Raw genomic sequence first — 22,877 nt, forward strand, 5'->3', positions numbered from 1 at the left:
GGTGCCATCATGGGGGATAGAGAAATGTTTTATTCCGCTCTGCAGCAAAAATTACATTGTGTGCTCAGTTTAACATGAAACATTTGGTGACAAGCCCTCTGTAAAATGAAAGGGGGAGGGGAAGCCAGGGAAGTATTTAAAAAATATACTTCAAACTATAAAAGGTTACATTTTAGAATGAATTTGCTCTGTTTGTAGATTTTGTAATTTCATGTATGTACACACATATGCAGGTGTAAATGTTTCATGTGTGATTGTATAAATACATTGCTCCAAGGAACAGGTTTATATTCCTGGGTTCACTGCATTTATGGTGTTCATCCATGCCCCAATGTCAAGGTTGTGAGATGGCCACATACATAGAACATGACACAAGTAGAAGTGTCCCTGAAGGACATGAGTGTGCAATTGTATAGTGACGGAGGACAGGTAATAAATACAGCTTACCACAGTAATATCTTCCAGCTTAGGCCAAATATCTTCATACATAATGCATTAGTGAATATCTGAAATCGCAACTAGAAAACAGACTTTTGTAAGGGTTTGTAGGATTTCAGAATACAGGAGCATCCAAACATCTGCATAATATGGAGATACAAGGGCAATGATCATGAAATGTGTGTTACTCTGGAGAAAATGTAGCAGTGGGAATGGTAGATTCATAGAAAAACAACTTAATAGGCATTGGCAAGGAGGTGAATTCATTAATAAGGCTGCTGATAGGATTTGCAGCTTCAAGCAATTTTAGCATAGCAGTGTGTTTGACAGCGTTATCCGTATACAATACCTGTTTCTGCAGCTATGTATGTCAGCTGCTGACAGCCTACACTGTAATAAGGAAAATATAATTTTTCTATGTGCAACAGTCATAAAATGACAATGTCTTCTAAAAAAAAAAAAAAATAAAAAAAAATAATGTGCAAAGAATCTAAATATATGAACACATCCAGAAGAAATACCGCATAGGTCGCCTAGTATTGTGGAAAATTATGGCAGGACTGGGCTGGGGTTGATATCAGCCAGCTTTTCACACAACCATTGGTAATTAACAAAGTGATTAGCAAGTAATTGCTGGGGCGATACTGGCTCCTGTGTCTCTTTAAAATAGCTTCAAAGGAGTTCATTATATGGCAGATCTAACCTTGTTAGCAAGAAATGAAGAGTGCTATTGATCTGGCACTGACTGGTTTAACTTAAGGTACCGTCACATTAAGCGACGCTGCAGCGATATCGACAACGATGCCGATCGCTGCAGCGTCGCTGTGTGGTCGCTGGAGAGCTGTCACACAGACAGCTCTCCAGCGACCAATGATGCCGAGGTCCCTGGGTAACCAGGGTAAACATCGGGTTACTAAGCGCAGGGCCGCGCTTAGTAACCCGATGTTTACCCTGGTTACCAGTGTAAATGTAAAAAAAAAACAAAAAAACAGTACATACTCACCTTCTGATGTCCGTCAGGTCCCTGGCGGACATCAGAAGGTGAGTATGTACTGGTTTTTTTTTACATTTACAATGGTAACCAGGGTAAATATCGGGTTACTAAGAGCAGCCCTGCGCTTAGTAACCAGATATTTACCCTGGTTACCATTGTAAAACATTGCTGGCATCGTTGCTTTTGCTGTCAAACACGACGATACACGCCGATCTGACGACCAAATAAAGTTCTGGACTTTCAGCAACGACCAGCGATATCACAGCAGGATCCAGATTGCTGCTGCGTGTCAAACACAACGATATCGCTGTCCAGGACGCTGCAACGTCACGGATCGCTGTCGTTGCAAAGTCATTTAGTGTGAAGGTACCTTAACTCTCAAGCTGGTCATTAAGAAAAGAATGCCCTAAGAATGGGATTTCTCCAGAGCTCTCTAAAAGTTGAGATATCAATGTGCACTCCTTCACTAGTTTTTCTGGTGAAGGAGAGAAGAGAAAGAAGATAATAAATGACTGGGAAAAGTTCACCGACCCTGTACATGGGAGTTTAAATAGATTGATGCCTTTTTTTAATCTGGATCAGTTCTGTTACAATTTATTATATGGTCATTAAATGTTGTTTGAGATATTAGATGTACAAAGCACACTTCTAGAGATATGCAAAACCTAAAATGGTATGTTCACATGCATTTTACTTCAGCGGGAAAATACACACACACACACAAAAAAAAAAAAAAAAAAAAGAATTCTAGTAGTTTGATGTTTATTTTTTCTTTTTTAGCTTTCAGGTTTTCAAAGAAGCCAAGCATTTAGGAGGCGACGTCAATCTTCTGGCATTTTCCACTAGGAAGACACTCAATACTGTACAAAAGAAGTCACTGGGAAGGCTAAAAAGACACTTTTTTAATATTAAACAAAGCCAAAAAGACCAGTAAAAATACACCCATAAAGACTGAAAAAAAAAGCACTCAGGACATAATGTCAACCCCTCAACTTCTGCCCCCCAAAAAGTCGCTTCAGCCATAACTCCAGAAAAAAAGAATTCCTGAAGAGTCTTCTGTTTGATCACTAGACGAAAAACGACAAGTATGTGCCCTAACAGTTAGTCCCCAAGTGCTACATGATATCCTATTGATGCCTTTATTATATTAATATTTTGGTTAACGGTCATAGCGGCCGGCTCCAATTTGTAGCAGTGGGCATGAGACTCCGATCGTCTGGTGTGACTGTAGGCAGTGTGTAGTTAATCCGTGCTTCTAAAAATCTCAAAAATGAAAATGCCACACACACAATAACAGATTCATTTTACATTTAAAAAAAAAAGGTTTAATTAGAGCAGTATTAACAGGGCGCACAGCAAGCTACCGGTCAGCATTATTCACTCACATACTGCAAAGTGCAAGCTGCAATGTGAGCAGATAGAAGAATACGGCAAAGTGGGGAGAGCATGAATATTTTGTCTGCATCCTTTCTAATATCTTTGTAAAACGGTCTGTTGATCCCTTCTTTCTGTGAAAAAGGTCAAACATTGCGTTATAACTGCGAGATTCCTCCTCAGCCTTCCAGCTGACTTAACACTTCGCGGACTCCAGAGATTAACGCCTCGCTCTCCTTGGGATGCGTAAGCACAGCACTTTGCAGGCGGCTCATGTAAGAGTCAATAGTCTCCAGGGTTGGGGTCTCATTAGTACCTGGGCAAAGGAAAAAAAATTTGAGATCTGAGACATTTTGCTATTAATATACAGTACCTTAGACAAGACTCATACTTTGCCAATCACTGGGTACAAAGGTTACCAATTTGTCCATGTGCTATTGATCTCTACATAATGATACAATCTATTTCAGTCCTTCCTTTGCTCCATTTACTGCAACCTTTATTCTAAATAAAGATTATTGGTTTCTCCTTACCAAGATTACAGAATGTGCGAGGATGTAAAGGGACGTAAAGCCTATAGAGAAACCCAGCCTAATAAGGGTACCTGGAATAGGGACGGTGTGCAGGCAATGTGTAAGTGTCTGGCGGACGTTCTGTAAATGTTGCAGAAGAAGCGTGTTTCTCCCCTGTTCTTGGTTGAGCTCAGCCTCTAGTCTCTGAACGGCCGATCGCATGCTTTCCACGTGTTTCTGTAAAGCTGCATTTCGCTCCTCAAACTCCATATTTGATTTTCTGAGCTGTCTTAGCTCGGCTTCCCGTGCTATACATAGAATGATGGATGGCAATAGAGTAAGAAAACAAATTACAAAAGGTAACCTGCCTGCACAAAACAGAATTACCAAGTCCTCTGTCAGCAAAATATTTATCAATCACCCCGACTCCAACCCTCCTGGCATGACGGCCCAGGAACCCTCCCTCCCTACCTTTGCTGTGATTCAGAAACTCCTCTGTGAAGATTGGAATATCAAACAAAGGTCTTTCCTTTAGAACCGCTTCTTTCTGAAAGCACAGGAGAAGAAAACGATGGAGACAAAAGTGTATGCGGAGAAGGACTAAGGATGGAGGTGGCACACAAAGCACCAGCGAGAGAGAACGTGCTGCCACAGGTATGATAGGTGTAGAGAATAGTGGAGAGGGGAGAACTGCACATACTAATGAATGCAATAACCATTAGGTAAGAAGGATCGGAAAGTAAGGACATGGCAGAAGCAGAGAAATGAAAAAGTGTGACAGGTATGCTGAATAGAGCAATTATTGGAAAAATCTCAGAATTTAATATCTTTTCAGTGCAAGTGTATGTTGGCTTTTAAACACACAAATTATATATATATATATATCTCTATATATCTCTATCTATCTATCCTGGAAGTATTTTGCTGTGTTCCGGGACATACTGCGCCGGTGCATGAGCACTAATGCTTTTCGGCTTTGCCCGCAGTTGGGCAAAGCATACTGGGCGTGTGCAAGGCAAGATTGCCTTGCGCACGCGTGTTCTACGAAGGAAAGCGAATCAACTTCAAGACGATATTGCAGCCAGCGGGAAAGGAAGGGGTGAATAAAAGCCCGAAAACACCGCCCATCAGACTGAAAAAAGGGCCCGCCAAATTCAGGTGACAGGTTCCCTTTAATGATAGAATGAGCCGAGTGCCAGGATTAGAAATACATATACCCTTCCTAAGACATGTGGATCCCCAAGCATACTTTAAAAGGGAATCTGTCTACAGGCTTTTGCTATGTAATTTGAGAGCAGCACAATGTAAGTGAAGAGACCCTGATCCCAACAATGTGTACTTAGCAGTTGAGACTAGGAGGCACAAGACAGCTAGTCCTGTAGTGATAATCTGCTGAAAAAACACTGATTTTTATTGAAACAGCAGCACCCAACCTGCTCAGTGTAACTCCACCCCTACCATTGATTGGCAGCTTCCTGCCTACGCCGGTGTACACAGAAAGCTGCCAATCAGTGGTGTGAGTGGGGTATACAGAGCTCAACATTTAGTGAGCTGTGAGGTTATCAGCAGAGAAAATAGGGATATCAAAATGACTGCATGCACACCAGGAACTGACATCGTGGAATAAGGGTTTCAGTCCCAACATCATGTTACTCAGATTACAAAGCAAACACTTGGTGACAGATTCACTTTAATAAACCTGGGCCTCTCTAACAAGCAGCTGCTCTCAGACTTTTCTCCTGTAAGGCCGGGATCACACATACGCGAGATACGGCCGAGTTTCGCAGGTGAAATCCCTCCTCTGGCGCTGGCACTCTGGAGCGGAGCGTGCAGCCGCACAGCAAGAAATGGAGCTGCACGCTCCGCTCCCAAGTGACGGCGCCAGAGGAGGGATTTCACCTGCGAGACTTGGCCGTATCTCGCGTATGTTTGATCCCGGCCTAACTGGGACTTCAGGAAGAAGAGTTCACCAAACATCATCCCCAATCTTCCATCTGATGCAGCTTAATAAGCCTCAGCCTAATTGCATTAAAAACACTTGCCAAGCAATCCATGCCAAGCAGGGAAATTCAACCCAGTGGACTGCTTTCCTGCTGCCTGGACTTCTCCAGCCTAGCGTGTATATACTGCATTTTACAGCAAAACATAACTTTATGAAATGAGCAGAATTGTGAATGTAGCTCTTGACTGTTACACCTGTGGACATGCACAAGACAATTAATCCTATGTATTTATCTTTTTATGCAAATACATTTTGAATGCAAGCGGTAAAATGGCAATGAAAGGCAGCTATACCCAATGTCAAGTATACTGTGTGCAGACACCTGGACTGAATTTGTATGGGATAATTATTATTGTAGGAATACCAATTGCTGGCATTAACACCGCTCCTACTCTTTACCGTGACACCATTTATCTTACTTGGCAGAGAGGAGAAATGTTCACTCCGTTCTACACTGGCAGTCTTCACCCAGCTTGACTATCCATATTACTAAGGTATTACTTGATCCATTTTCTTATATTCCCCCATCTGTTCTTGTGTTTTCAGACTTAATTTTTCCTTTGATTCCACACAAGCAGCTTTGGGTTAGGACTTCATACTCTTGTGCAATGGTCAGTGACTCCTTTCAATCTATCATACTCATTCTTCACTTGAAATGTACCAGCAAAGAGGACTTTCTGCAAGGTAGCATTATCGGCAAACCAGACAATCACAGTTATATAAGACACGTATAAGGGGCTTATTATGGAGAAAAGCCTCACCTCGGGGTCACTGGAGATTGTACGGGATCCTTCTAAAAATAGAGAGAGGAATCATGAAGGAAATTCTCTCTTTTCAGCCAAACATATACTGAAATTGACTATCCATCTCATCAAATGTGCTCCATGTCAAACTAGACACACATCCCATATCACACCAATGCAAAGTGTCTATACCATCACCAGAGCCACCTGCCTATCTTCACCCACTGCCTTCCAGACATACAAGCCTCTTCCCCCATCTGCGTTTGCTCTCAACCCAAGCTTCTTTCTCACCACACCTCACCCTGCCTCTGCTGCCTCCCCTTCTGACGGCTCTGTGCCTTGCGGCTGTAAGATCGGTAGGCCTCTGTTTTCTGATACTGCTGCAGTTCCTCTGTATACCGTTCCTTGTCTCTTTCCGCTTCATCCAGGTAACGCTAGAACAACACACATCGCTCAGTGCTGGTAGAGGCGGAGAGAGTTTACGGGGGACAGGGCAGACAGAAAAAAAGTCTATAGAAGGGTCCATGAAACAGAACGAGTAGATACAGTGAAGACAGTATGCAGATGGAAAGATAAGATGGGTAGTGTATAGGGGGATGTGAATTAACCATCTTCGGAATAAGAGAAAGCACACTGAACCAAAGCAATGTTATATACTTCAATCAAACCAATATGTAAAAGATAGAACATCCTATATGAGTATATACTAGCTTGGAAAGATAAATGGCAGACCATTCGGATAAGACACTGATAAATGGGGAGGAAAACACCGAACAAACAAGGTCATCAAAATTAGTAGGACAAAAAGTTCAAAGTATAAAATGTAATATTTGAGACAAATCATAAAAAGGTAGGCAATGTTAGCACTTAAAGGTCTCTGCAAACACCAAAAGGACCACACATATGAAGGGCGAAAATAAAGTAGCAGTATAAATCCAGAATGGGTGTATACAGTAAGAAACTGTGCTGCAAAAAAGATGAAGAGTTGGATTGCCCATATATACACACACACTGTCCATGTCTGTGTGAAATGACAAATACAAGCAATGAGAAACTAAAGTACCATAATCAGATCAGGAATTACCTGTGCAGTCAGGTAGGTGGATGCAGGGACACGCCCCGACGCGCGTTTTGGAATATCCTTCGTCAGGGGGTAGCTAAACAATATCTTCATCCCAGCACTGATCCCCATACATGCTACAAACCTTTCATTTGTTTTTTTCAGTTTGTATATATCTAATGCTATTTCATGTGTCAGATAGTATGCTTTTCTTTTTTACATATCAATCTGTCCTCTTACATTGTGAGGCATTTCCAGTATGTACCCCATCATGAATGGTTGTATTTAATACGTTTTTGATATTGTTGTTCATCCGTATATGTTGGTTTTTACACCATTCACTTATCGTGGTATCTATGTTATTTTCGCCCTTCATATGTGTGGTCCTTTTGGTTTGCAGGGACCCTTTAAGTGCTGTAAGTGCTAACATTGCCTACCTTTTATGATTTGTCTCAATAAATATTACATTTTATACTTTCAACTTTTTGTCCTAATTTTGATGACCTATTTTGATGACCTTGTTTGACGGGTGTTCCCCCCCCCCCCCCATTTATCAGCACCTTAGGAATAAGAAAAAAAACAAACAAAAAAAAAAAAAAACTTGACAGATCAAATACATTTAATTACAGTAATAGATATATATATATCTATCTATCTAAGGGTAGGTTAACATTAGAGTTCGGTTGAGCTGCGGTGGGCTGCGTACTTCCTCAGTTAAGCCCCGCCTACTTCCGCACTTTTTCCGTTTAACTCCGCCTACTTATGCATGCATCCTGCGTACCCATCTTTAACATTTGGTACGCAGGACACATGGATGTCTGCAGATGTATGCGGATGCATCGTTTTGACGTGCCCGCTGACCAGATGGGGACGCATCCGCAGGTCCTGTCCAATGTTAAACATAGGTACGCAGGACGCATTCAGAAGTAGGTGGAGCTAAACGGAGGACGTACGCAGCCCTTTGAGCGTAGATGAACGCTAATGTGAGCCTAGCCTTAGAACACTTACCATATTCATGACCCAGATAAGGTGTAACTCACTCTTTGGTTGTATTATTACATACAAAGGGTATAATCTAGCTATAGATTTTTATTCCCGTCATGTCCCTTACAGACTTTCTCTGCACAGTAGCTCCGCAGTCCCCAACTCTGCAGGGAACTGCGGGCCTCACTCAAAGATATACTTGGTTGGCTGCAGTTCCTTGTACTTTAGAGGGGCAACTGTGGACCCCAATGTGGGGTGAAAACTTAAAAACAGTCTTAGCCCTTAATCAAATAACCCTCTGACAACATTGCACTGACATCAGAAGGTTACAAGTGACCAGAACCTAAAAGCTTTGAGACAAGCTGTGGACACAGGGCCACGACATGACAGATTTATCTAAATTCATGCCAGAAATTGGTGAAAAAGTTATAATGGAAGTCTATGCAAGTCCACAGCTGGTGTAGAATTTGTGATGCCCAGAAGGCCCCTGGCTGTGACAAATGTAGAAGATGGATACTTTTTTGTCACATCTTAGTACAGGAGACTTCTGTTTAAGGGTATGTGCACACAATGAGTATTGCAGGATAAAAAAATACTTTGGGACATGCCGGCTTTTTTTTTTTTTTTTTTTATTCTGAAGCGTCTTTGTTTATGATCAGTTTTTTTTTTGTTTTTTTTTTAGAGTATTTTCCATAGTTTTCAACTGCATTTTCCGTTCATTTATTTTTCTCCCTTGAACGACAATGAAGCAAAAACGCAGAGTGAATGTTCAAAAAGATGCCCAAGAGTCTTGAGCCTTCCCACTAGTGTGTGCTGTAAAGTCTAGAATGTCTTCAAACACCTAGATGGGCTTAAAGTCTTCCTTCAACCTCAAGAATGATTAAATCACTTCTTTAAGCCGCTTGGCATCTTGACTCTCAAAAGCCTGAACATATGAACAGCAAGTCTTTTACATAGACATACATATGTTCATTCTTTTGAGAGTTTTCAAAGCTCTTATTCAGGTGGAATCCACCTGAAAAATGTGCACATACCCCAAGGCTGATATATGAAAACGCTAGCTTTTGTAAGATTTTGTAAAGATGCTTTATAGGAGAGGGGTTGTGCATAAAAGCAGGCCTACTGGCAACTAAAGCCATGGGTGCAGCAGCTAAAGGGCCTAGTATAGCTGACAGGGAAGCACAGAATGTTCCAGAGTAATGGCCCCTTTAGCACGGGTGATCCAGCCATGAAACGAATATACAAGCTAATCGGTAGTTGTTCAGTGGCCTCTTTGGACAAGCCAACAAGCCTTCTACGATTGTTCTTTGTGCATAGAATAAAAATGTGATCAGCAGCGCATCAGCTGTTTACTCAGAACAATGTGCTGCTGATAATCATTTCTATGCCAGAAGAAAAATCATCGCACCCGACAAACAAGCTGTTCGACCATTTATCAGGCACTGCCGGCCTGTTAAAATTGTTTAATATGGGATTTGTATTGTTCGACGTTTATCAATCACTGGCTAGTCTAAATGGGCCATAAGGGCTAATCTATGCAAAGGCTCCATGTTTTTATTAACATATGAGAAAGCGCTTTGATGACAGGCAGACTTAACTTTTCAGTAGTGTTCTAGTACATCACATATTTTAAGGGGAGCACCGTGGTCTTGGTGCATTCATGTTCTACAACTTTCAGGGTGAGGCACGGATTATGGTAGACTGTAAAATTAGATTACCTGTTTCTCCTCAGCAGGCAACTTGCTCCATTCACTACCCACAATCCTGGTAATTTCTGGAAATGGGACGTCTGGACGCTCGGTTCTTAGCTGCTCTCTCCTCTCATTCATGAAGCGCACATATCCAGTAAGTGGAGCTTTGGGAGCATTGTTGTCGCGTGGGCTTCTTTTTCTCTTGCGTCCTTTTGTCCACCCTCCACGCCGAGGTCTTTGTTGCTGAGAACAGGAGGGGAAAAAATAAATAAATTAAAAAAAAGTGTGAGTCATGTCATGCATACAATCTTACAGGACTTCCTCCAATAAAAGAAATATATATGATTGCTTGTCCACAGGGTTTTAGATTTTTCTTTACCCCTCTAACCTCTTCCTCTTGTCCGAGTTCTCCACTGTCCATCATTTGCTGCGCTACACGTTGATGTTGGGTGGTATTAACTTGGCCTTCTTTCAGAGAGGTAGGAGCATGTGATACTCCATCATTCTTTGAGTCGTCGGCACTTTGAGTCCTGAAAGACAAGAAACAATCCTTTCACAACAGCGAGTCTCAGTGTTAATTAAACAGTAAGCGAACAGAACAGCACCATGCATTATCATGAACACACCCTGCTGACCATTGGGGTCTAGGAGAAAACAAGCCTTGGACGAGTTCTACACTGACATGGAGATTCCACGTTGAGTGTTTGAGTAACTTTGTAAATACGGTTATGGCCAAAAGTTTTCAGACTGACTGGATCTGAGCAATTTAAACATTAACAAATCCCCCGGCCAAGATGGCATTCATCCCCAGATACTGAGGAAATTGATCTCAGTAATTCACTGACCACTGTATCTTATATTCTTAGACTCTCTTGTAACAAAGTTGGGGCAGGATTGGAGGAGGGCCGACGTGGTACCGATATATAAGAAAGGTAAGAAGGTGGATCCAGGCAACTAACATCCGGTATGCCTGACATCAGTAGTGTGCAAAGTTTGAGGGCATTATAAGAGATGACCTGCAGAAATATATTGCAGAGAATAATAATAAAAAGACAACCAACATGGATTCATGAAGAATAAGTCATGTCTAACCAACATGTTGGGTTTCTATGAGGAGGTGAGTGCAAATCTGCATGTTGGTAAAGCGGCTGATGTGATTTATCTGGACCACATAACAGCCTTATACTGAAGCTACAAAAGCAAGGACCGGGGGAAACTATATGCAGATGGGTAAGGAATTGGCTAAATGACAGGAAACATAATATGGAGCTTTCCCCACATGGGATATAGTCAGCAGTGGGGACCGCAGGGATCTGTGCTAGGACCGCTTCTTTTTAACCTGTTTATTAATGACCTTGTGGATGGGATTGAGAGTAAAGTGTCAGTCTTTGCTGACGTCACCAACTATGTAGGATACTAAAATCTGATCTTGATTTTACAATATTACAAAACGATCTCAATAGGATGACTGAATGGGCAAACACCTAGGACATTAAATGGGAGTATATAAGGACTACAGAACAGGAGGACGACTTGGATATTCTGATTACAAGCAAGCTGAGCAGCAGTACTCAATGTCATGCAGCAGCTGCATAAGCAAACAAGATTTTAAGGTGTATACAAAAAAATAAATAAAAACAAATGTAGTAATTTTTGCAAATTTATTAACATAGAAAGACTGAAATATCACATGTCATAAGTATTCAGACCCTTTGCTCAGTATTGAATAGAAGCACCCTTTTGAGCTAGTGCAGCCATGAGTCTTCTGGGGAATGATGCAACAAGTTTCCAAACCTGCATTTTGAGATCCTTTGCCATTCTTCCTTGCAGATCCTCTCCAGTTCCGTCAGGTTGGATGGTGAACAGCCATTTTCAGGTCTCTCCAGGGCTCTGGCTAGGCCAGTCAAGAATGGTCAGAGTTATTCTCAAGCCACTCTTTTGCTATTTTAGCTGTGTGCTTAGGATCATTGTCTTGTTGGAAGGTGAACTGTCAGACAAGTCTGAGGGTTTCCTTCAATGACAACCAGTCGTCCTGTCCCTGCAGTTGAAAAACACAACCATAGCATGATGCTGCCACCACGTTTCACTGTTCGGATAGTATTGGGCAGGTGATAAGCAGTGCCTGGTTCTCTCCACACATACTGCTTGGAATGATCACCAAAAAGGTCTATCTTCGTCTCATCAGACCAGAGAATCTTATTTCTCATAGTCTTGGAGTCCTTAATGTGTTTTTTTAGCAAACTATGTGGGCTTTCATATGCATATCTTGCACTGAGTAGAGGCTTCCGCTGGGCCACTCTGCCATAAAGGTCCGACTGTTGGAGGGCTGCAGTAATAGTGGACTTTGTGGAACTTTCTCCCATCTCCCTAATGCGTCTCTGGAGCTTAGCCACAGTGATCTTGGGGTTCTTCCTTACCACTCACCATGGCTCTTCTGCCACGACTGCTCGGTTTGGCTGGACGGCCAAACTTCTTCCATTTAAAGGGAACCTATCACCCTGTTTTTTAAAGATTAGATAAAAATAGTGTGAAATAGGGGCAGAGCTGGGCTTTACATTAGTGCCTTTTTGTTGCCTTTATTCCCCCGTTAGGCTGCCGAAATACCTGTGTGAAGTGGCCGTTTTGTCCTGTCACTCAAGTTGGTCAGGTCGGATGGGCGTGGTTACAGCGCTTTTTTTCCCTCAGAAACCTGCTCATCATTACGTTGGTGGCGTAGTGGTGTGCGCATGTCCAAAGCGAAGATCCACTGCCCAGGAGATTCAAAACAGCGCGGGCTTCGCTATTCGCTGTTTACCGGTGGGCGCGGCCATTTTCCTGAAGCCCGGGCAGCAGAGCGCTCCATCTGCGCACGCGCAGCCACAGGAAAGATGGCCGCGCCCACCGGTAAACGGCGAATAGCGAAGCCCGCGCTGTTTTGAATCTCCTGGGCAGTGGATCTTCGCTTTGGACATGCGCACACCACTACGCCACCAACGTAATGATGAGCAGGTTTCTGAGGGAAAAAAAGCGCTGTAACCACGCCCATCCGACCTGACCAACTTGAGCGACAGGACAAAACGGCCACTTCACACAGGTATTTCGGCAGCCTAACGGGGGAATAAAGGCAACAAAAAGGCACTAATGTAAAGCCCAGCTCTGCCCCTATTTCACACTATTTTTATCTAATCTTTAAAAAACGGGGTGATAGGTTCCCTTTAAGGATTATGGAGGACACTGTGCTTTTTGGAAGCTTGAGTACCGCAGAAATTCTGTTAGAATTGTGGCACAGATCTGGCCAAGGTTACGTCTGAGCTCCTTGGCCAGCTCATGATTCTCATTTGGTCTGACATGCACTGTGAGGTCTTATATAGACAGGTGTGTGCCTTTCCAAATCAAGTCCAATCATTTTAATTAAACAGCTGGCCTCCAATGAAGGAGTAGAACCATCTCAAGGAGGATCAGAAGGAAATGGACAGCATGTGACTTAAATATGAGTGACTGAGCAAAGGGTCTGAATACTTATGATCATGTGATGTCAGTTTTTCTTTTGTTATTAAATATGCAAAAATTTCTACTTTTTTTTTTTCAGTCAAGATGGGGTACAGAGTGTACATTAACCCCTTCATGACCCAGTCTATTTTGACCTTAATGAGGTAATGAGAAACACGTGATGGTGTCTCCGCAGTGTTGGATGTTTTGGTCTCCCCGAGGTCATTCATCTGTTCCTTCATAGCCTTTCACCAGGCACTGCTCCTTATAGCCAGTTTCCTACTCCACACTGATGAGGGGCAAAAACCCCGAAACAGCTGTTTGTGGATGGATACCATGCTTGGCATAGGTGGTCTTCCTTTATTGGATATTCTCCTTTATTGGATGCTGCCCTTCCCGTGGTTGTTCCTTCCCGGAGAAAGGCCTGGCTATTCATTGCTTGCGTTGAGAAACACGTGATGGTGTCTCTGCAGCTTACTTTACATGCGTTTGCATATTTCCCATAAGGGATGGGGGCAGTGTTCTGGATCACTGCGTTGAGAAACACGTGATGGTGTCTCCGCAGTGTTGGATGTTTTGGTCTCCCCGAGGTCATTCATCTGTTCCTTCATATTTTGACCTTAATGACCTGGCCGTTTTTTGCAATTCTGACCAGTGTCCCTTTATGAGGCAATAACTCAGGAACGCTTCAACGGATCCTAGCGGTTCTGAGACTGTTTTTTCGTGACATGTTGGGCTTCATGTCAGTGGTAAATTCAGGTCAATAATTTTTGCGTTTATTTGTGAAAAAAAATGGAAATTTGGCGAAAATGTTGAAAATTTTGCAATTTTCAAAATTTTGAATTTTATTCTGTTAAAGGGAACCTGTCACCTGAATTTGGCGGGACCAGTTTTGGGTCATATGGGCGGGGTTTTCGGGTGTTTGATTCACCCTTTCCTTACCCGCTGGCTGCATGCTGGCCGCAATATTGGATTGAAGTTCATTCGCTGTCCTCCGGAGTACACGCCAGCGCAAGGCAATGTTGCCTTGCGTAGGCGTGTACTCCGGAGGACAGAGAATGGACTTCAATCCAATATTGCGGCCAGCGGGTAAGGAAAGGGTGAATCAAACACCCGAAAACTCCGCCCATATGACCCAAAACTGGTCCCGCCAAATTCAGGTGACAGGTTCTCTTTAAACGAGAAAGATATGTGACACAAAATAGTTAATAAATAACATTACCGACATGTCTACTTTTTTTTTTACAATTTTTTTTTTTTTTTTCTAGGAAGTTATAGGGGTTAAAATTTGACCAGCGATTTCTCAATTTTACAACACAATTTTTTTTTTTTTTTTTTTTTAGGGACCACCTCACATTTGAAGTCCGTTTGAGGGGTCTATATGGCTGAAAATACCCAAAAGTGACACCATTCTAAAAACTGCACCCCCCAAGGTGCTCAAAACCACATTCAAGAAGTTTATTAACCCTTCAGGTGCTTCACAGCAGCAGAAGCAACATGGAAGGAAAAAATGAACATTTAACTTTTTAGTCACAAAAAAAAAAAAAAAATTGTTGCTAAAAGATAATTTATTTTCCCAAGGGTAAAAAGAGAAACTGGTCCCCAAAAGTTATTGTACAATTTGTCCTGAGTACGCAGATACCCCATATGTGGGGGGGGGGAACCACTGTTTGGGTGCACGACAGGGCTCGGAAAGGAAGGAGCCCCATTTGACTTTTTCAATAAAAAATTGGCTCCAATCTTTAGCGGACACCATGTCGGGTTTGGAGAGCTCCTGTGTACCTAAAGGTTGGAGTTCCCCCACAAGTGACCCCATTTTGGAAACTAGACCTCCCATGGAACTAATCTAAACATGTGGTAAGGACTTTGAACCCCCAAGTGCTTCACAGAAGTTTATAACGCAGAGCCGTGAAAATAAAAATCATTTTTCTGTCCTCACGTTGCGTTTGCAGAGCCCCTGATGTGCCTAAACAGTATAAACCCCCCACAAGTGACCCCATTTTGGAAACTAGACCCCCCAAGGAACTTATCTAGATGTGTAGTGAGCACTTTGAACCCCCAAGTGCTTCACAGAAGTTTACAACGCAGAGCCGTGAAAATAAATAATAATTTCTTTCCTCAAAAATTATGTTTTAGCAAGCAATTTTTTTATTTTCGCAAGGGTAACAGGAGAAATTGGACCCCAATAGTTGTTGCCTGGTTTGTCCTGAGTATGCTGGTACCTCATATGTGGGGGTAAACCAATGTTTGGGCGCACGTTGGGGCTTGGAAAGGAGGTCATCATTTGACTTTTTGAACGCAAGATTGGCTGGAATCAATGGTGGCGCCATGTTGCGTTTGGAGACCCCTGATGTGCCTAAACAGTGGAAATTCCTCAATTCTAACTCCAATACTAACCCCAACACACCCTTAACCCTAATCCCAACTCTAGCCATAACCCTAATCACACCCCTAACAACAACACACCCCTAACCCTAACAACAACACACCCCTAACCCTAACCACAAGCCTAATCTTAACCCTATTTCCAACCCTAGCCCTAATTCCAACCGTAACTCTGTGTCCACTTTGCAGATTAGTGTGAGATTTTTACGCACCATTTTTTTCAAAATCCGCAGGTAAAAGGCACTGCCTGTTACCTGCGGATTTACCACGGATTTCCAGTGTTTTGTGCGGATTTCACCTGCGGATTCCTATTGAGGAACAGGTGTAAAACGCTGCGGAATCCGCACAAAGAATTGCCATGCTGCGGAAAATACAACGCAGCGCTTCCGCACGGTATTTTCCGCACTATGGGCACAGCGGATTTGGTTTTCCATAGGTCTACATGGTATTGTAAACCCTATGGAAAACTGCTACGAATCCGCAGCAGCCAATCTGCTGCGGATCTGCAGCCAGATCCGCACTGTGTGCACATAGCCTGATTGTAACCCTAACCCTAGTTCTAACCCTAACCCTAGTGGAAAAATAAAAGTAAATATATTTTCTGTATTTTATTATTGTCCCTACCTATGGGGGTGATAAAGTGGGGGGGTTAATTTACTATTTTTATTTTGATCACTGATACATTTTGATCACTGTGATAAAACCTACCTGGAACGAATCTGCTGGCCGGCAAATTCGGCGGGCACACTGCGCATGCGCCCGCCCTTTTGGAAGATTACGGCGCCCATGGAGAAGACGGACGGAGACCAGGAGGCACGGTAAGTATGAGGGGGAGGGGGAGAATCAGAGCATGGGGGAGCGGACAGAGGGGAGCAGACAGAGGGACGGGGGACTGGAGGGGAGATTGGTGGCAGTGGCAGGGGGCAGATCAGGGTTTCCAGCCATGGCCAATGATACTGCAGCATCGGCCATGGCTGGATTGTAATATCTCACCACTTTTCATAGGTGAAATATTACAAGTCGCTCTGAGGCTGTTTCACTTTCAACAGCCAATCAGAGCTATCGTAGCCACGGGGTGGGGGTGGGGGGGTGAAGTACCTCTGGGCTGAAGTACCACTCCCCCTGCAGATCGGGTGAAGTTGAAGTTCACTCTTTTCACCCGATTTGCAGGGACGCGATCCCTCCATGACGCATACGCTGCGTCACAGGTTGGATTGGCACAGACTTTCATGACGCAGCATATGCGTCATAGGTCGGGAAGGAGTTAAATGAGAAAAAAAAAAAAAAAAAAGAACTTTTGTGAATTTACCAAATGGCTGCAATGAAACAAAGAGTGAAAAATTTAAAGGGGTCTGAATACTTTCCGTACCCACTGTGTATATATGAATATATTAATATTTATTACACATAGAAGAATTCATCAGCCGCATACTGTAAAATCACAGTAGGAGTCAACAGGATAGAATAGATGATTACATACTGTAAAAACACATAGAATAGATATATACAGATGTCAGAGACATATACAATTAGTACAGCCGTCGATTTTCCCTCTGCTGGTTAACAAAATTATACAGGAGCCCACGCCTTTTTCAGAAAAATAATCTTTTATTAATTAAATACATGTACAGTAATTTGCACACACTGTACATACATATACACACACACACCAGACCAAAAGTTTGGACACACCTTCTCATTTAAAGATTTTTCTGTATTTTCATGACTATGAAAATTGTACATTCACACTGAAGGCATCAAAACTATGAATCAACACATGTGGAATTTTATACTTAACAAAAAAGTGTGAAACAACTGAAATTATATCTTATATTCTAGGTTCTTCAAAGTAGAGGTCGGCGATGCGCTCATTTCCGGCCGCCCGGCCGGTAACGCCGGTTAAATGCCGCTGTCTGCGTTTGACAGCGGCATTTAACTAGTTAATAGCGGCGGGTGAATCGCGATTTCACCCGCCGCTATTGCAGGCACATGTCAGCTGTTCAAAACAGCTGACATGTCCAGGCTTTGATGCGGGCTCACCGCCAGAGCCCTGCATCAAAGCGGGGTTCTGACCTCGGACGTACTATCCCGTCCGAGGTCAGAAAGGGGTTAACCTGTCAATTTTCACTGTGAGGAACAGTAAGGAAATGGAAGAACACAGGTACAGTTCTTGTTAAGGCCAGAAGTGGCAGGCCAAGAAAAACATCAGAAAGGCAGAGAAGAAGAATGGTGAGATCAGTCAAGGACAATCCTCAGACCACCTCCAGAGAGCTGCAGCATCAACTTGCTGCAGATGGTGTCACTGTGCATCGGTCAACTATACAACGCACTTTGCACAAGGAGAAGCTGTATGGGAGAGTGATGCAAAAGAAGCCGTTTCTGCAAGCACGCCACAAACAGAGTCGGCTGAGGTATGCAAAAGCACATTTGGAGAAGCCAATTTCTTTTTGGAAGAAGGTCCTGTGGACTGATGAAACCAAGATGGAGTTGTTTTGTCATACAAAAAGGCGTTATGCATGGCGGCAAAAAAACACAGCATTCCAAGAAAAAACACTTGCTACCCACAGTAAAATTTGGTGGAGGTTCCATCATGCTTTGGGGCTGTGTGGCCAATGCCGGCACCGGGACTCTTGTTAAAGTTGAGGGACGCATGGATTCCTCTGAGTATCAGCAGATTCTTAACAATAATGTTCATGAATCAGTGACAAAGTTGAAGTTACGCAGGGGATGGATCTTTCAGCAAGACAATGATCCAAAACACCGCTCCAATCTACTCAGGCATTCATGCAGAGGAACAATTACACCGTTCTGGAATGACCATCCCAGTCCCCAGACCTGAATATCATTGAACATCTGTGGGATCATTTGAAGAGGGCTGTCCATGCTCGGCGACCATCAAACTTAACTGAACTGGAATTGTTTTGTAAAGAGGAATGGTCAAAAATACCTTCATCCAGGATCCAGGAACTCATTAAAAGCTACAGGAAGTGACTAGAGGCTGTTATTTTTGCAAAAGGAGGATCTACTAATATTAATGTAACTTTCCTGGTATGGTGCCCATACTTATGCACCTGTCAAATTTTGTTTGAATGCAGATTGCACATTTTCTGTTAGTACAATAAACCTCATTTCAAGGCAGAAACATTACTGTGTCCAACAGTTATTAGATATATGAAACTGAAATAGCTGTTGCAAAAAAACCCAATTTTTATAAAACATTAAGCTTAAGATTAATAGGGGTGCCCAAACTTACTCTTCCAAAAAAAAATAAAAATATATATATATATATTTCCTTTGTACATCATGTGTAAATGACTAAGACTTTCTCTATGTAAAAGCTCATGTTAAAAAAAAAAAATCGCATTGCAGTCAGATAGCAATCGCACTGTATTCGGATGTAAATCTGATGCTAGGTGTGAAAATTTGGATCGTACTCCCAGGATACTCGCATTACACTCGTCCGAATTTGCAGGAACAGGATCAGATTGCTAGTGTGACTCCAGCCTTTGGGACAAATCTTGAATAATGGGAAGTCAATGTTTCCTAATTAGGGCATGAAGTTTATCACAATTTGTGGTTGCTTGTCCACTAACTTTTTTTTTTTTGTTTGTTTTTTTGAGGACTGACTTCAGGTTGTCTCAATGGATTGACATTTGCAAGTTTCCTTGCCAAAAACCCAAAATGTGAAATGTTTTGTTCACTTGGTTATCACTTATGATTTGTGACATGTCTCCATCATGACGGAAGAAGCATTGTTCATCCTCAAATTGCTCCAGGATCATTACGAGAAGTTGTGTAGATTCCATTCTTTATTCATAGCAGTGTTCTTAGGCAAACTTATGACAGAGCCCACTCTTGAATGAAAAGCAACCCCACATGAATAGTCTCAGGACTCTTTACTGCTCGCATGACTCAGGATTTATAGTAGAGCTCACTTTTTCTTCTTCATACAGAACATAATCCCCATCACTGAACCTTATTCAGTTATTTTCTCTGATGACACGCCCTGTCTAACAAGTCCGAAATGTAAAAAACATACAAAAAAAACCCCGAAACAGTACATTCCCATTAAGCCTCATATTATTGTGCATTACTTCCAGAAAGAATGGATGTGTACATAGAAAAATTCACTGTCATATCTAAAAGCAATATGCCAAGCTTCCTCAATAGTAGATATGCCAGTTAGGCTCTGTCACCGTGCTTTAAAGGCCCTGCCACTTCTGCCGCACATCAAGCCCTGAGGAAATGGCTGTACAACAGAGTTCATTAATCAGATAAACCTGAGAATCAAGCACAGCATCTATTCATACTTCTGCTGCTGACAAACATGCAGAAAAATAAAACACCAATGCCAAAAAATAGGTCTTCTACAACCATGCTTCACTTTAGGAAGTATGAAACTGGAATACGCAGTGATGACACGACATGTTAGGACAAATCAGCTATTCGGTTTTGCATGTCAACATCAGTATGGAGGAATATATGCTTAAAATTTTATTTCCAGCTTTATGTTAATGATATGCTCGTGCTCCGGGGCGGACTGTGTGGGTGTGTGTGTGTGTGTGTTTGTGTGTGTGTGTGTGTGTGTGGGGTGGGGTCTTGCCCCTTCCCTAGCCCAGCGTATGTAACAAAAACATGATCACTCGGGTAGTAGGACAGTGAGCAGTAGAGGGCCAAGAGGTCTTGCGGGCATCTCCAACACATGCCAATCAAGGAATGTGAGACCGCCAATGTCTCCCCTCTGCCTTTGTGTGGATGAAGTGAAGGACAGCCTTGTGAATTTGGCACGGGTAATCTGAATATTAGTACAAAGGAGCCAATTGTTCATGTGCTGGTCTTCTACTTACCAGAGCTAGGTTTATAACGCTTCATAGATAATGTAGGGTACATTGCCCACATTAACGGCAGACTTACGGTATATGGGGCGCTGAGCATTGTCTGGAGACATTTTTATAACTTATGCTGGGCTGGAGGGGGTTGCAGAAGTCAAGTAGTTAAATGTGTAAAAGCAAAGTAGCGACAGCCTTAAAGGGGGAAACTTGGTGACAGGTTGTCTTTAAAACCTAAATATACATTAAAAAAAGTTCTTCCCTGTGTGTCTCAGGAGCTCAGCTATGTGTCCTTGCCCCTCCTTAGCGCCCAATGTCTGGCTGTAAGACAACTGACTACAGCAGAAGACTCCTTGCGGCATCTGGTGTGCAGTAAGATAAAGATGGCACTTAGCTAGGAAAGGACTAAGGGAAGATATTACTTTAGCACGAAAAATAGCAGGTATACACTCACCGGCCACTTTATTAGGTACACCTGTCCAACTTCTTGTTAACACTTAATTTCTAATCAGCCAATCACATGGCGGCAACTCAGTGCATTTAGGCATGTAGACATGGTCAAGATAATCTCCTGCAGTTCAAACCGAGCATCAGTATGGGGAAGAAAGGTGATTTGAGTGCCTTTGAACGTGGCATGGTTGTTGGTGCCAGAAGGGCTGGTCTGAGTATTTCAGAAACTGCTGATCTACTGGGATTTTCACGCACAACCATCTCTAGGGTTTACAGAGAATGGTCCGAAAAAGAAAAAAAATCCAGTGAGCGGCAGTTCTGTGGGCGGAAATGCCTTGTTGATGCCAGAGGTCAGAGGAGAATGGGCAGACTGGTTCGAGCTGATAGAAAGGCAACAGTGACTCAAATCGCCACCCGTTACAACCAAGGTAGGCCTAAGAGCATCTCTGAACGCACAGTGCGTCGAACTTTGAGGCAGATGGGCTACAGCAGCAGAAGACCACACCGGGTACCACTCCTTTCAGCTAAGAACAGGAAACTGAGGCTACAATTTGTACAAGCTCATCGAAATTGGACAGTAGAAGATTGGAAAAACGTTGCTTGGTCTGATGAGTCTCGATTTCTGCTGCGACATTCGGATGGTAGGGTCAGAATTTGGCGTAAACAACATGAAAGTATGGATCCATCCTGCCTTGTATGGAGCATCTTTGGGATGTGCAGCCGACAAATCTGCGGCAACTGTGTGATGCCATCATGTCAATATGGACCAAAATCTCTGAGGAATGCTTCCAGCACCTTGTTGAATCTATGCCACGAAGAATTGAGGCAGTTCTGAAGGCAAAAGGGGGTCCAACCCGTTACTAGCATGGTGTACCTAATAAAGTGGCCGGTGAGTGTAGGTCTAATTTAAACATCCATTTCTAGCTTTAGTGTTTCTTCAATGATCTCCTACCCAAGTAAAAAACATATAATTATATTATAAAATATAGTACTTACTCTGGGAGCGGTGGGTTTACATTATCTTTGGCTTCCTCAATGTCTCCACTGGCTGGTGGAATTCGAGCAGAAGCCGGCCCTTCCATCTAGGAATAACAACAAGGTAGAACTCAAAATCGAGCATTACACCATATCCTCAATACAGAAACATCTTATATGTGAAATACAAAGCCTCACAACTTCCAGGGATAATCTAATTAAAAAAAAAAAAAAAAAAAAAAAAACCACCAACAAAACATGCCTTGTTACCAAGCATGGATGATGTAATGATAAGTGGAAATGTACTTCTCCCTCTGAAGCAGTTGCTAGGTTGTGAGAAGTTTCTAGAAATAACAGTACCATATGTTAAACTCTTCTTACACAGTCCTAGATGAAAGACAAAATGATGACTATATTCGTTATCATGGCCCCCTTCTTATTACAGCTAAATGTACAGATCAAGCAAGAGAATAGGGAGTCCACAGCTAGCATTTTGGGATTTCCTATGGGGGGGCACGTTAGCACTTCCTCTGAGCGCTGCAGCTGTGCATTGTACAAGTTACAGGAAGCACCAGCCGGAGAACAATTGCAGGCGACATTCGAAAGGCTGCACGATGACCCCAAACAAGTTACCACGAAAACAGACGGAAGAGCATCTAGTCGCCACCCACCTTAGCTATCTATAGTGAGGTTTATATGCTTTATTGTCTAATGCTCCAGAACTTTTCATAACTCGGTACCCAAGAAGGACACTAATTCCAGATGACAAATGCCAACAGATGAAAAATGGCTGAACTATAATGAAAACCTCACAGACTGCAGAAGAAAACCTTTCAAACAGGTTCTCCATTAATACATGTGCTGTATGGTGACCACAATCATACTTGTGTTTGTTCTCAGCAGTGATTATATATAGTTTATCAGCACTCATTTTGGGCTGAAATTTCATGGAGACGGAACTCAGAAGAAAGC

The 22,877-nt window shown here is 42.7% G+C and overlaps 1 protein-coding gene and 1 long non-coding RNA gene across 15 annotated transcripts in view; one reads left to right on the forward strand and one right to left on the reverse strand.

Annotated features, from left to right (window-relative positions):
- LOC143775680 (uncharacterized) overlaps positions 1-2,340 on the forward strand; it is a 42,374-nt gene extending 40,034 nt beyond the window's left edge. The window contains exon 2 of the long non-coding RNA XR_013215687.1: positions 2,213-2,340. This is a non-coding gene — a long non-coding RNA (uncharacterized LOC143775680). The remainder of the gene's footprint in view (positions 1-2,212) is intronic.
- A 394-nt stretch (positions 2,341-2,734) lies between these two features.
- Positions 2,735-22,877, reverse strand: part of HMG20A (high mobility group 20A) — a 51,064-nt gene continuing 30,921 nt past the window's right edge. For 5 of the 14 annotated variants that reach the window (XM_077264087.1, XM_077264088.1, XM_077264090.1 and 2 more), the window contains 8 exons: positions 21,927-22,012; positions 10,178-10,328; positions 9,826-10,041; positions 6,365-6,497; positions 6,082-6,113; positions 3,790-3,865; positions 3,411-3,626; positions 2,735-3,122 (listed from right to left, as the gene is read on the reverse strand). In XM_077264087.1, coding sequence (XP_077120202.1) covers positions 2,986-3,122; positions 3,411-3,626; positions 3,790-3,865; positions 6,082-6,113; positions 6,365-6,497; positions 9,826-10,041; positions 10,178-10,328; positions 21,927-22,012 — 1,047 coding nt within the window. In that variant the 3' untranslated portion in view covers positions 2,735-2,985. The remainder of the gene's footprint in view (positions 3,123-3,410; positions 3,627-3,789; positions 3,866-6,081; positions 6,114-6,364; positions 6,498-9,825; positions 10,042-10,177; positions 10,329-21,926; positions 22,013-22,877) is intronic. The other 9 variants (XM_077264093.1, XM_077264094.1, XM_077264096.1 and 6 more) reach the window with 3 other exon arrangements.

This window comes from Ranitomeya variabilis, chromosome 5, assembly GCF_051348905.1.
Source record: "Ranitomeya variabilis isolate aRanVar5 chromosome 5, aRanVar5.hap1, whole genome shotgun sequence".
NCBI lineage: Eukaryota > Metazoa > Chordata > Amphibia > Anura > Dendrobatidae > Ranitomeya > Ranitomeya variabilis.